Genomic DNA, 12,879 nt, shown 5'->3' on the forward strand with positions numbered 1-12,879 from the left:
GGAGAGGTGGGGCAGCTATAATCTCGGGATTTTTAGACCAAAAGGATGTCGGTAAGACAGATGTAAAAAAAACACCGATTTTTACATACTGTCCCTGGTTTTACTGTGCCTGAGTGGCCGAATGGTCAGTCCGTCCCTGGGCAGAACATGCCTGTGCATTACTGTATTCCTCTTGGACTTTGTTAGACCCTAAATATGGGTCTTGAAGGTGGACATAGGCTTTAATGGTCGGGAAAGCAATCTGAGACCATTCCATAATACATAAACTGAACTCTGAGTCATTTTAAAAGTTTTTCAGATTTATTGTAAAACATTATCAATGAAATTTGGGTAAACTGCCTCCCTGCCGTTAGCAAGAAAATACAGGTACAACCATGCACAGCTATTAAGCAGGGGAATGCTGGGCTCAATGACCCCTCAGTAAGGGGAGGCTGCGGGGTGTAAATTAAAGTAGAACTTCAATCAAAACTTTTTGTTTAAACCTTTGTATAGCGTAGGCAACAATTTGACAATTTCTTAACAAATTTTTCACAGATGGATCCAGTGTTTCTTATGGATATCAGAATGCAGGGAATTGGACACAGTAATATGCCTGTGTACCATTATAGTGCTTGGCTCAGGGTTTCCACTGTATGACTTGTACTGCTATAGCAGCTGCTCTGCTCACTGCTTCATTTGAGTCGCTCAGACATTCCTGGATTGAATTCACATCCGGCAGAAGAACTTTGCGGCCTTCAGGTGTTTCAGACAGGGTGGTTAATGCCTTGATGCAGTTTAGTCGTACCTTGCTGTGTCTATCTTTCACAAGAGCTAGCAATTTCGGAATGGCTCCAGAATGAAGAGCAGCATATTTCCCTACAGAAAAAGTACCAATGAGAGCATGCTGGGAAACATATTCAGAGTTATCATACCACTATAGGCCAGATGCCTTACCTTGAGTAGTAATGGTAGTGAACATCAAAGCCCCAGCAGCATTGGCTCTGACCTCATCATCCTCATCTTCCAGGAGCTGTACAAATATAGCAACTACCTCTGCTTTGCAAACACCTTCCTTTCCTTCTAGTGGAACACTGGCAAGAAAGAAAACAGACCGACAGTTAGCTAATACCATTTGGAAAATTTAGTTATGTAATAAATTGGATGAATCTAGCAAAATGAGATACAAAAGAAGGGTTAGCATATAGTAACACATACGGTATATGTTCGTTTAATTACAAAGGGTAGGATTAAATACCAAAGGGAAATACAGTAAAACCTTGGATTGAGAGTAACTTAGTTTGAGAGCGTTTTGCAAGACAAGCAACATTTTTAAATAAATTTTGACTTGATATACAAGTGATGTCGTAATATACAAGTAGCATCATGTTACAACTGAGTAGTAAAGAGAAGAGAGGCACCTCTAAGTGTAGCAATATGGTTACATTTAATGAAGGTACAACATTTAGAAACATATTGCTACAGAGGCACATCTCTTCTATTTTATACTCTGTAGCTCCTGATGGATTTTGCTTCAAATCCCCTTGTGGAGGTTTCCATTTGTGGATGGACATTTTATGGTTATACAACCTGGTCACATTGCTAAAATATTTTTATATGGACTATAAACTGAAGGACTTATGAATAAATGGTTGTGTAACGACCTCATTTAAGTTTCCATGATTTCTTATGGGGAAATTCTCCTGGGGTGTATGACATCATTTGCCTAGGCCTGGAAACCAGGAAGTAATTGAAGAAATGTATAAAAAAAGTTTTAAACAAGTAATTATGATATACTTTCCTATCTATTTACTAAAACTAGCAGCATAAAGATTAAAAATAGACAGTGCTGATTAAAAGAGTGAAGTTTTTCTTTAATAAACCTCCCTTTAGAATGAAGCCATCATACACATGATCAGAAAATCGGAAGTAAACTTTTGTTCAATGGACGATCTGCCTATTTTCTGATCGTTAGTATGGTGCTTTTGAAAGCCAATTTCGAATTTTTGGACGACAAAAGCTGGATGTGCAAGCTATAAAATCGTTGTTGTATGTGAACACAACGGCCAATTTTAGTTTACAGTAACTAGTACACTTTTCATCTGAAAAAAATCGTAAGAGCAAGACTACGCATGCTCAGAAACGAAAGAACACATACAAAACTATTCAACACATTACATCACTTCTGAAATAGAATTTTGTTGTACGAGAATTTTCTTATGTTGAGTAGCCTCTTCACTTTCGATATGAGACTAGCATCATACAAAAAACAGGCAAACATTTGTACGATTATCTGATCGTCCCCGGCTTTAGACTTGCAGGAACCTGAAACCACTCCTGGCACCACACCAGTGTCATCTCCAGAGATACATAGGCAATTATCTTACAACGTCTGTGTATGATATACCTGAAGAACATAGGATATTTTCTTACATCTTCCTTGTAAGGTATACCTGAATAACATAGGAAATTATCTTACATCTATCGTGTAAAGCATATGTGTGTAACGTCTGAATGCTGTTTCCTGTAGTACAGGGGATAATACTAGCATGGGCAGGTTTAGCAAGTGCTTACAGGCATGCCAGATCTTGCTTATAACCTCCAATAAAGATACTATTGCCTCCAATTTCCTATGTTCCTCTCCCCTGTGGTCTTACATGCTGGACAGAAGCAGAGAGATATGTAGATACATTAGGGTTGCCACCTGTCCAGTATTCACCTGGACAGTCTGGGTTTTAAATCATTTGTCCGGGTTTTAGTCTGCCTGAAACCCAGACACGTTATTCAGACCTGGCTAATGTTTCCCAAGTAATCGCAATAGTCACAGACAAATCTGTTGCCATCCAGGAGCTGCTCCCTGGGGGCAGGTTCGGCATCACTTGGGGGGGGTGGGGTGATGATGTCAGCAACAGCAATTTAGACACACCCACTTTTCACCGCACCACATTACTACTCTCCTTGGGGCACCCAAAGGTGCCCAAGGTCTTTTATAATCCTATAGTGTATATTACAAAAAAAAATTGCCCTGAGCTGCTAGTGATTGGGAATGGCTTGAATAAAAAGGTGGCAACCCCAAGATACATCAAATATTCTCTGACAGATGTAAAGATGTTGGTCTGCTGCCACAGTAGGATAGTATCAGCATACAGCCAGTTTCTTAGGCCATACAGAACATGGGCCTCTCTACACCCAGAAGGGGATTCCCAGCTCCAGTTTACAGGGAGAGTTTTCGGCATCTATGAGAAGTACACTGAGACAGGAGCTGTCATTGTGTGAAATCAGGGGAAAGATAGGGCTGATGATGGGGGAAAGGAGAGGTAGGTGCATTCGGCCAGAAGTTTAAGTATCAGAACTCATCATATTTCACAGGGTATAAACAGTATAGTGGGAGGGTAATTACTGATCACTGATATGATTATATTATCTTATACCTAAAGGTACGTTGACGGATAAAAAATGGACATCAATGCATCTTGATGGAAAAACGGATGTAAACAGATGATTGTCCATTTACTTTAGTTAACATCTTCTTCCATCAACATCTGTTTTTTGGAACAGATCAAAGCCCTATTTTTCTTCCGTTCAAAAAATACATTTGACGTAAAACGGATGTAAATGGACAAACTGTCTATTTTTGCATGAAAAGATGGCTCTGGGACTTACGTGGCTAAGGACTTTGGAGGAGTTGGAGGATGTAAAAACAGATGAACAATTTATGAAAAACCGATAACAAACTGATGTAAATTTCATCCCCTTTTCTTTGAAAAAATGTGACTAGACCTGGTGAAATGACCGGTAAGCATATGTGAAAGAGGCCTACTGCTGGCCATGTTCTTTACAATATAACTGTATAATCTCCTTTAAAGTTACAAAAAAAATGCAGTTCAATTGGTTTTATATTCATTCAGGCAGTTCCTTTGTATTACACAGTTGTTGATAAATCTAAAGAAGGTTATACAAACATTTTTACAATCAGACTGTTCACATATAACTAAATTTAACCTTTAGGCCGCGTACACACGGGCGGACTGTTCGCCCAACCTTGTCCGCTGAACAGTGTTTGGGCGGACAGTCCGCTCGTGTGAGGGCTTTCAGCGGACAGTTTCAGCGGACAGTTGGACGGACAAAGTCTTTCGGAAATTCCGAAAAACTGTCCGCTGAAACTGTGTTTGAGCGAACAGTCCGCCCGTGTGTGGGCCTGTCCGCTGTACTTTCGAAATGAGCGGACTGTTCCCGCTCGGAAAGTCCGCCCATTTCGAGCGCGTGTACAGGTAGGCGGGGCCCGCGAAGGAGACGTCGCGGGCTCCGCCGCCTGGAATGTGCTTAAAGGGGAACCCCAACGCCGAAAAAAATCGGCGTGGGGGTTCCCCCAAAGTCCACACCAGACCCTTGTCCGAGCACGCTACCCGGCCGGCCAGGAAAGGGGGGCGAGCGAGCGCGCCCCCCCTCCTGAGCCGTACCAGGCCGCGTGCCCTCAACATGGGGGGTGCCTTGGGGAAGGGGGGGCCGCGCGCCCCCCCCACCCCAAAGCACCTTGTCCCCATGTTGATGAGGACAAGGGCCTCTTCCCGACAACCCTGGCCGTTGGTTGTCGGGGTCTGCGGGCGGGGGGCTTATCGGAATCCGGGAGCCCCCTTTAAGAAGGGGGCCCCCGGATACCGGCCCCCCACCCTATGTGAATGAGTATGGGGTACAATGTACCCCTACCCATTCACCTGTGAAATAAAGTACAAAAAAAAACACAACACAGGGGAAAAAATATTTTATTGCACAGCTCCGGGGGTCTTCCGTCTTCGGGGGTCTTCTCGCCGGACTCCTCCGCTATGTGTGTGTAGCTCTTTTACTAGCGGAGGAGTCCGGCTTTCTTCCTCCCCGCCGCCGGCCTCTTCTCCCGACTTCGGGGGTCTTGTCCCCCCCTTCGGTTCTTCTGCCGGGCCACCGCGCCTTCTTGTAGCTCTTTTACAGGCGGTGGCCCGGTCTTCTGTCGCCGCTGCCTTCCGTTCTTCTGTCGCCGCCTTCGGTTCTTCTGCCGGGCCACCGCGCCTTCTTGTAGCTCTTTTACAGGCGGTGGCCCGGTCTTCTGTCGCCGCTGTCGCTGTCGCCGCCGCCGCCGCCTTCCGTTCTTGTTCTTCTTCTTGTTCTTCTTCTTCTTCTCCAGGCGATGTTGACACGTCGCTCCCTCCGGCCGGAATGCCAGAGCCGCGCTGTGCGGTCACTTATATAGTGACAATGGGGCGGGGTCACATGGTATATGTCACATGGGTTGGTCACATGGGTTGATGTCACATGGGGACTATGACATCGTAAGGGGGCGGGGTCACCATGTGACCAACCCATGTGACATATACCATGTGACACCGCCCCATTGTCACTATATAAGTGGCAGCGGAGCGTGTCCCTGGCATTCCGGCCGGAGGGAGCGACGTGTCAACATCGCCTGGAGAAGAAGAAGAACAAGAAGAAGAACAAGAACGGAAGGCGGCGGCGGCGGCGACAGCGACAGCGGCGACAGAAGACCGGGCCACCGCCTGTAAAAGAGCTACAAGAAGGCGCGGTGGCCCGGCAGAAGAACCGAAGGCGGCGACAGAAGAACGGAAGGCAGCGGCGACAGAAGACCGGGCCACCGCCTGTAAAAGAGCTACAAGAAGGCGCGGTGGCCCGGCAGAAGAACCGAAGGGGGGGACAAGACCCCCGAAGTCGGGAGAAGAGGCCGGCGGCGGGGAGGAAGAAAGCCGGACTCCTCCGCTAGTAAAAGAGCTACACACACATAGCGGAGGAGTCCGGCGAGAAGACCCCGGAAGACCCCCGGAGCTGTGCAATAAAATATTTTTTCCCCTGTGTTGTGTTTTTTTTTGTACTTTATTTCACAGGTGAATGGGTAGGGGTACATTGTACCCCATACTCATTCACATAGGGTGGGGGGCCGGTATCCGGGGGCCCCCTTCTTAAAGGGGGCTCCCGGATTCCGATAAGCCCCCCGCCCGCAGACCCCGACAACCAACGGCCAGGGTTGTCGGGAAGAGGCCCTTGTCCTCATCAACATGGGGACAAGGTGCTTTGGGGTGGGGGGGCCGCGCGGCCCCCCCTTCCCCAAGGCACCCCCCCATGTTGAGGGCACGCGGCCTGGTACGGCTCAGGAGGGGGGGCGCGCTCGCTCGCCCCCCTTTCCTGGCCGGCCGGGTAGCGTGCTCGGACAAGGGTCTGGTGTGGACTTTGGGGGAACCCCCACGCCGATTTTTTTCGGCGTTGGGGTTCCCCTTTAAGCCCATTCCAGGCGGCGGAGCCCGCAACGTCTCCTTCGCGGGCCCCACCTACCTGTACACGCGCTCGAAATGGGCGGATTTGCCTCCGCCTTACGTGGGCGAGTCCGTTCATTTCAAAAGTTGAGCGGACTGTTTGGCAAACAGTTCGCTGAAACAGTCCGCTCGTGTGTGGGCAAGTCCGCTCATGCAAATTTTGAGCGGACTGTTTGCCGAAACTGTTTGCCGAACAAGGTTGGGCGAACAGTCCGCGCGTGTGTACGCGGCCTTAGAATTTCCAGTCTTCTGTACAATCTTTACTATTCATACCACTGATTTATACCATTTTTTGGCATATCCAGGACACCAGAGGGTTTGCAAATGATCACAAGGCTCTTTTTATTTTCCCTGTAGGATAGGTGATTAATGGTGAAGCAGGAGGCAACAGTAAGCTGGGTTTGGTACATTGATATGTACTTACCAGATTGACTAATGCAAGCTGTTGATTTAATCTGATGAAATGAGCTAATGAAAGATCATGGCACAAGCATACGCAATTACAATCAGCAAGTGTTTGTGCTCATGCCCAAAAAAATTGGGGAGGAACACCTAAGAAATATTTTCAGAAAAAAATAGCAAGTAAAACACCTTTCAAGCTGATGGCGTTGGTTTCCATGAAAGCCCAGGTCAACTAGAGATCTTGATAAAGGGCCCACAGATTTATGACATTCCCGTACCAAGTCATAAATATTGATTTAGGCAAATCCACCCATCATGGTAACACCATTTACCACAAGATGCCTGCTATCATCTGCTGTAGTCAGAACTTTTGTGCTCCCCACTGATTATGTTTCATGTTAATACTGGTGACTTGACCTCTGAAGTAAAGCTGGCCATAGATGACAGACAGTAAAAAAAAGAAGAATGGATTCCCAAACCAGTAAAAAAAAAAGAAGAATGGATTCCCAAACTGCACAAGCAAGGTGGATGGGGGAATCCTCCCCGCTGTGCTATTGTAATCTCCCCTGTTGTCAGAATACACTGATCAATGCTGACACCAACTGACTGCATGCTCTGATCAAATTAAATTTTCCAATGCTCTCGTTCAAGAGAAGCTGATTATTAGATCAACTTCTCTCCAGTGGGAACAGTTTGAGATGGTTCGAAATTCAGCTAGTCCTTGCTGAACTGGCTGATTGTTGCTCCATCTTTGGCCAGCTTTAGCCTCACTTACCTGTAATCCCCTGTCCAATGAAAGCACTTTTCTGGCCAGTGACAAACCCAGAAGTCGGACTTCTAGTAAAAAAGTGACACTACATCAAAGTGGCAATATTTTGAAAAAGATATAATGACTATAACAGGTTAACTTTAACAGCTTGCCGACCACCTCACGCCGATATACATCAGCGGAAGGGCACATAACATACCTTTACGTTGCCCTTTAAGGCCTCATGCACACGAGACGCAGTTAAACGCGCGTTCAGATGCAGTTGGACAGTTTTTTCAACTGCCCCTGAACTCATTCAATGTTATCCTATGTGTCCATGCACACAGTCTCGTTTTTTTCCGTTTTTATGCAGTTGCGTTTAATCTCGTTTTTCCAGAAGCAAAAAAATGCGTTCAGAAGCAAAAATTTCCACGTTTCAGACGCAAAACGCGACAAAACGCGGTAAAACGCGGCAAAACGCCGCTACCGCGTTTAGCCGCGTTTGCGTTTATATGCGTTTTTAAAGGTGACCTTTTTTTTTACATTAAAAATCTCAAAAATGATTGCAAATGATGAAAAACCATTAGAAAAATATTTTAAACAATTGCAATTGCAAGTGGACAATCCACAACTTGTGGCAAGTGACATGGCAGGTGGCAAGTGACGTGGCAAGTGGACAATCCACAACTTGTGGCAAGTGACATGGCAGGTGGCAAGTGATGTGGCAAGTGGACAATCCACAACTTGTGGCAAGTGATGTGGCAGGTGAAGTGGCAAGTGACGTGGAAAGTGGACAATCCACAACTTGTGGCAGGTGACGTGGCAAGTGACCTGGCAGGTGACGTGGCAAGTGACCTGGCAGGTGACGTGGCAAGTGGAAAATCAACAACTTGTGGCAGGTGACTGGCATGTGACGTGGCAAGTGGACAATCCATAACTTGTGGCAGGTGACGTGGCAAGTGATGTGGCAAGTGGACAATCCACTTGTGGCAGGGGACGTGGCAAGGGACGTGGCAAGTGGACAATCCACTTGTGGCAGGGGATGTGGCAAGTGACGTGGCGAGTGGACAATCCACAACTTGTGTCAGGTGACGTGGCAAGTGGACAATCCACAACTTGTGGCAGGTGATGTGGCAAGTGATGTGGCAAGTGGACAATCCACTTGTGGCAGGTGACATGGCAGGGGACGTGGCAAGGGACGTGGCAAGTGGACAATCCACAACTTGTGGCAGGTGACGTGGCAGGTGACGTGGAAAGTGATGTGGCAAGTGGACAATCCACAACTTGTGGCAGGTGATGTGGCTGGTAACGTGGCAAGTGGACAATCCACATCTTGTGGCAGGTAACGTGGCAGGTGACGTGGAAAGTGGTATGGCAAGTGGACAATCCACAACTTGTGGCAGGTGATGTGGCTGGTGACGTGGCAAGTGGACAATCCACAACTTGTGGCAGGTGGCATGGCAGGTGACGTGGAAAGTGGACAATCCACATCTTGTGGCAAGTGACGTGGCAGGTGATGTGGCAAGTGACGTGGCAAGTAGACAATCCACAACTTGTGGCAGGTGATGTGGCAAGTGACGTGGCAGGTGATGTGGCAAGTCACGTGGCAAGTGGACAATCCACAACTTGTGGCAGGTGATGTGGCTGGTGACGTGGCAAGTGGACAATCCACAACTTGTGGCAGGTGGCATGGCAGGTGACGTGGAAAGTGGACTATCCACATCTTGTGGCAAGTGACGTGGCAGGTGATGTGGCAAGTGACGTGGCAAGTAGACAATCCACAACTTGTGGCAGGTGATGTGGCAAGTGACGTGGCAGGTGATGTGGCAAGTCACGTGGCAAGTGGACAATCCACAACTTGTGGCAGGTGATGTGGCTGGTGACGTGGCAAGTGGACAATCCACAGCTTGTGGCAGGTGATGTGGCAAGTGATGTGGCAAGTGGACAATCCACTTGTGGCAGGTGACGTGGCAGGGGACGTGGCAAGGGACGTGGCAAGTGGACAATCCACAACTTGTGGCAGGTGACGTGGCAGGTGACGTGGAAAGTGATGTGGCAAGTGGACAATCCACAACTTGTGGCAGGTGATGTGGCTGGTGACGTGGCAAGTGGACAATCCACATCTTGTGGCAGGTAACGTGGCAGGTGATGTGGAAAGTGGTGTGGCAAGTGGACAATCCACAACTTGTGGCAGGTGATGTGGCTGGTGACGTGGCAAGTGGACAATCCACAACTTGTGGCAGGTGGCATGGCAGGTGACGTGGAAAGTGGACAATCCACATCTTGTGGCAAGTGACGTGGCAGGTGATGTGGCAAGTGACGTGGCAAGTAGACAATCCACAACTTGTGGCAGGTGATGTGGCAAGTGACGTGGCAGGTGATGTGGCAAGTCACGTGGCAAGTGGACAATCCACAACTTGTGGCAGGTGATGTGGCTGGTGACGTGGCAAGTGGACAATCCACAGCTTGCGGCAGGTGATGTGGCAAGTGATGTGGCAAGTTGAAAATCCACTTGTGGCAGGTGACGTGGCAGGGGAAGTGGCAAGGGATGTGGCAAGGGACGTGGCAAGTGGACAATCCACAACTTGTGGCAGGTGACGTGGCAGGTGACGTGGAAAGTGATGTGGCAAGTGGACAATCCACAACTTGTGGCAGGTGATGTGGCTGGTGACGTGGCAAGTGGACAATCCCCATCTTGTGGCAGGTAAGGTGGCAGGTGATGTGGAAAGTGGTGTGGCAAGTGGACAATCCACAACTTGTGGCAGGTGATGTGGCTGGTGATGTGGCAAGTGGACAATCCACAACTTGTGGCAGGTGGCATGGCAGGTGACTTGGAAAGTGGACAATCCACATCTTGTGGCAAGTGACGTGGCAGGTGATGTGGCAAGTGACGTGGCAAGTAGACAATCCACAACTTGTGGCAGGTGATGTGGCAAGTGACGTGGCAGGTGATGTGGCAAGTGACGTGGCAAGTGGACAATCCACAACTTGTGGCAGGTGATGTGGCTGGTGACGTGGCAAGTGACGTGGAAAGTGGACAATCCACAACTTGTGGCAGGTGACGTGGCAAGTGACCTGGCAGGTGACGTGGCAAGTGGAAAATCAACAACTTGTGGCAGGTGACTGGCATGTGACGTGGCAAGTGGACAATCCATTACTTGTGGCAGGTGACGTGGCAAGTGGACAATCCACTTGTGGCAGGGGACGTGGCAAGTGACGTGGCAAGTGGACAATCCACTTGTGGCAGGGGATGTGGCAAGTGACGTGGCGAGTGGACAATCCACAACTTGTGTCAGGTGACGTGGCAAGTGGACAATCCACAACTTGTGGCAGGTGATGTGGCAAGTGATGTGGCAAGTGATGTGGCAAGTGGACAATCCACTTGTGGCAGGTGACGTGGCAGGGGACGTGGCAAGGGACGTGGAAAGTGGACAATCCACAACTTGTGGCAGGTGACGTGGCAGGTGACGTGGAAAGTGATGTGGCAAGTGGACAATCCACAACTTGTGACAGGTGATGTGGCTGGTGACGTGGCAAGTGGACAATCCACATCTTGTGGCAGGTAACGTGGCAGGTGACGTGAAAAGTGGTGTGGCAAGTGGACAATTCACAACTTGTGGCAGGTGATGTGGCTGGTGACGTGGCAAGTGGACAATCCACAACTTGTGGCAGGTGGCATGGCAGGTGACGTGGAAAGTGGAAAATCCACATCTTGTGGCAAGTGACGTGGCAGGTGATGTGGCAAGTTACGTGGCAAGTAGACAATCCACAACTTGTGGCAGGTGATGTGGCAAGGGACGTGGCAGGTGATGTGGCAAGTCACGTGGCAAGTGGACAATCCACAACTTGTGGCAGGTGATGTGGCTGGTGACGTGGCAAGTGGACAATCCACAACTTGTGGCAGGTGGCATGGCAGGTGACGTGGAAAGTGGACAATCCACATCTTGTGGCAAGTGACGTGGCAGGTGATGTGGCAAGTGATGTGGCAAGTAGACAATCCACAACTTGTGGCAGGTGATGTGGCAAGTGACGTGGCAGGTGATGTGGCAAGTCACGTGGCAAGTGGACAATCCACAACTTGTGGCAGGTGATGTGGCTGGTGACGTGGCAAGTGGACAATCCACAGCTTGTGGCAGGTGATGTGGCAAGTGGACAATCCACTTGTGGCAGGTGACGTGGCAGGGGACGTGGCAAGGGACGTGGCAAGTGGACAATCCACAACTTGTGGCAGGTGACGTGGCAGGTGATGTGGAAAGTGATGTGGCAAGTGGACAATCCACAACTTGTGGCAGGTGATGTGGCTGGTGACGTGGCAAGTGGACAATCCACATCTTGTGGCAGGTAACGTGGCAGGTGATGTGGAAAGTGGTGTGGCAAGTGGACAATCCACAACTTGTGGCAGGTGATGTGGCTGGTGACGTGGCAAGTGGACAATCCACAACTTGTGGCAGGTGGCATGGCAGGTGACGTGGAAAGTGGACAATCCACATCTTGTGGCAAGTGACGTGGCAGATGATGTGGCAAGTGACGTGGCAAGTAGACAATCCACAACTTGTGGCAGGTGATGTGGCAAGTGACGTGGCAGGTGATGTGGCAAGTCACGTGGCAAGTGGACAATCCACAACTTGTGGCAGGTGATGTGGCTGGTGACGTGGCAAGTGACGTGGAAAGTGGACAATCCACAACTTGTGGCAGGTGACGTGGCAAGTGACCTGGCAGGTGACGTGGCAAGTGACCTGGCAGGTGACGTGGCAAGTGGAAAATCAACAACTTGTGGCAGGTGACTGGCATGTGACGTGGCAAGTGGACAATCCATTACTTGTGGCAGGTGACGTGGCAAGTGGACAATCCACTTGTGGCAGGGGACGTGGCAAGTGACGTGGCAAGTGGACAATCCACTTGTGGCAGGGGATGTGGCAAGTGACGTGGCGAGTGGACAATCCACAACTTGTGTCAGGTGACGTGGCAAGTGGACAATCCACAACTTGTGGCAGGTGATGTGGCAAGTGATGTGGCAAGTGGACAATCCACTTGTGGCAGGTGACGTGGCAGGGGACGTGGCAAGGGACGTGGCAAGTGGACAATCCACAACTTGTGGCAGGTGACGTGGCAGGTGACGTGGAAAGTGATGTGGCAAGTGGACAATCCACAACTTGTGACAGGTGATGTGGCTGGTGACGTGGCAAGTGGACAATCCACATCTTGTGGCAGGTAACGTGGCAGGTGACGTGGAAAGTGGTGTGGCAAGTGGACAATCCACAACTTGTGGCAGGTGATGTGGCTGGTGACGTGGCAAGTGGACAATCCACAACTTGTGGCAGGTGGCATGGCAGGTGACGTGGAAAGTGGAAAATCCACATCTTGTGGCAAGTGACGTGGCAGGTGATGTGGCAAGTTACGTGGCAAGTAGACAATCCACAACTTGTGGCAGGTGATGTGGCAAGGGACGTGGCAGGT

General features: G+C 49.3%; 1 protein-coding gene across 2 annotated transcripts in view; it reads right to left on the reverse strand.

Annotated features, from left to right (window-relative positions):
- Nucleotides 1-281: 281 nt before the first annotated feature.
- Nucleotides 282-12,879, reverse strand: part of RSPH14 (radial spoke head 14 homolog) — a 362,664-nt gene continuing 350,066 nt past the window's right edge. For both annotated transcript variants that reach the window (XM_077461530.1, XM_077461529.1), the window contains exons 6-7: nt 934-1,070; nt 282-855 (exon numbers count right to left, since the gene is read on the reverse strand). In XM_077461530.1, the coding sequence (XP_077317656.1) occupies nt 617-855; nt 934-1,070 (376 nt within the window). In that variant the 3' untranslated portion in view covers nt 282-616. The remainder of the gene's footprint in view (nt 856-933; nt 1,071-12,879) is intronic.

The sequence above is a fragment of the Lithobates pipiens genome, unplaced genomic scaffold (genome assembly GCF_037356315.1).
Source record: "Lithobates pipiens isolate NorthernLeopardFrog02 unplaced genomic scaffold, aLitPip1_a1.2 Scaffold_3, whole genome shotgun sequence".
NCBI classification, from domain to species: Eukaryota; Metazoa; Chordata; class Amphibia; order Anura; family Ranidae; genus Lithobates; species Lithobates pipiens.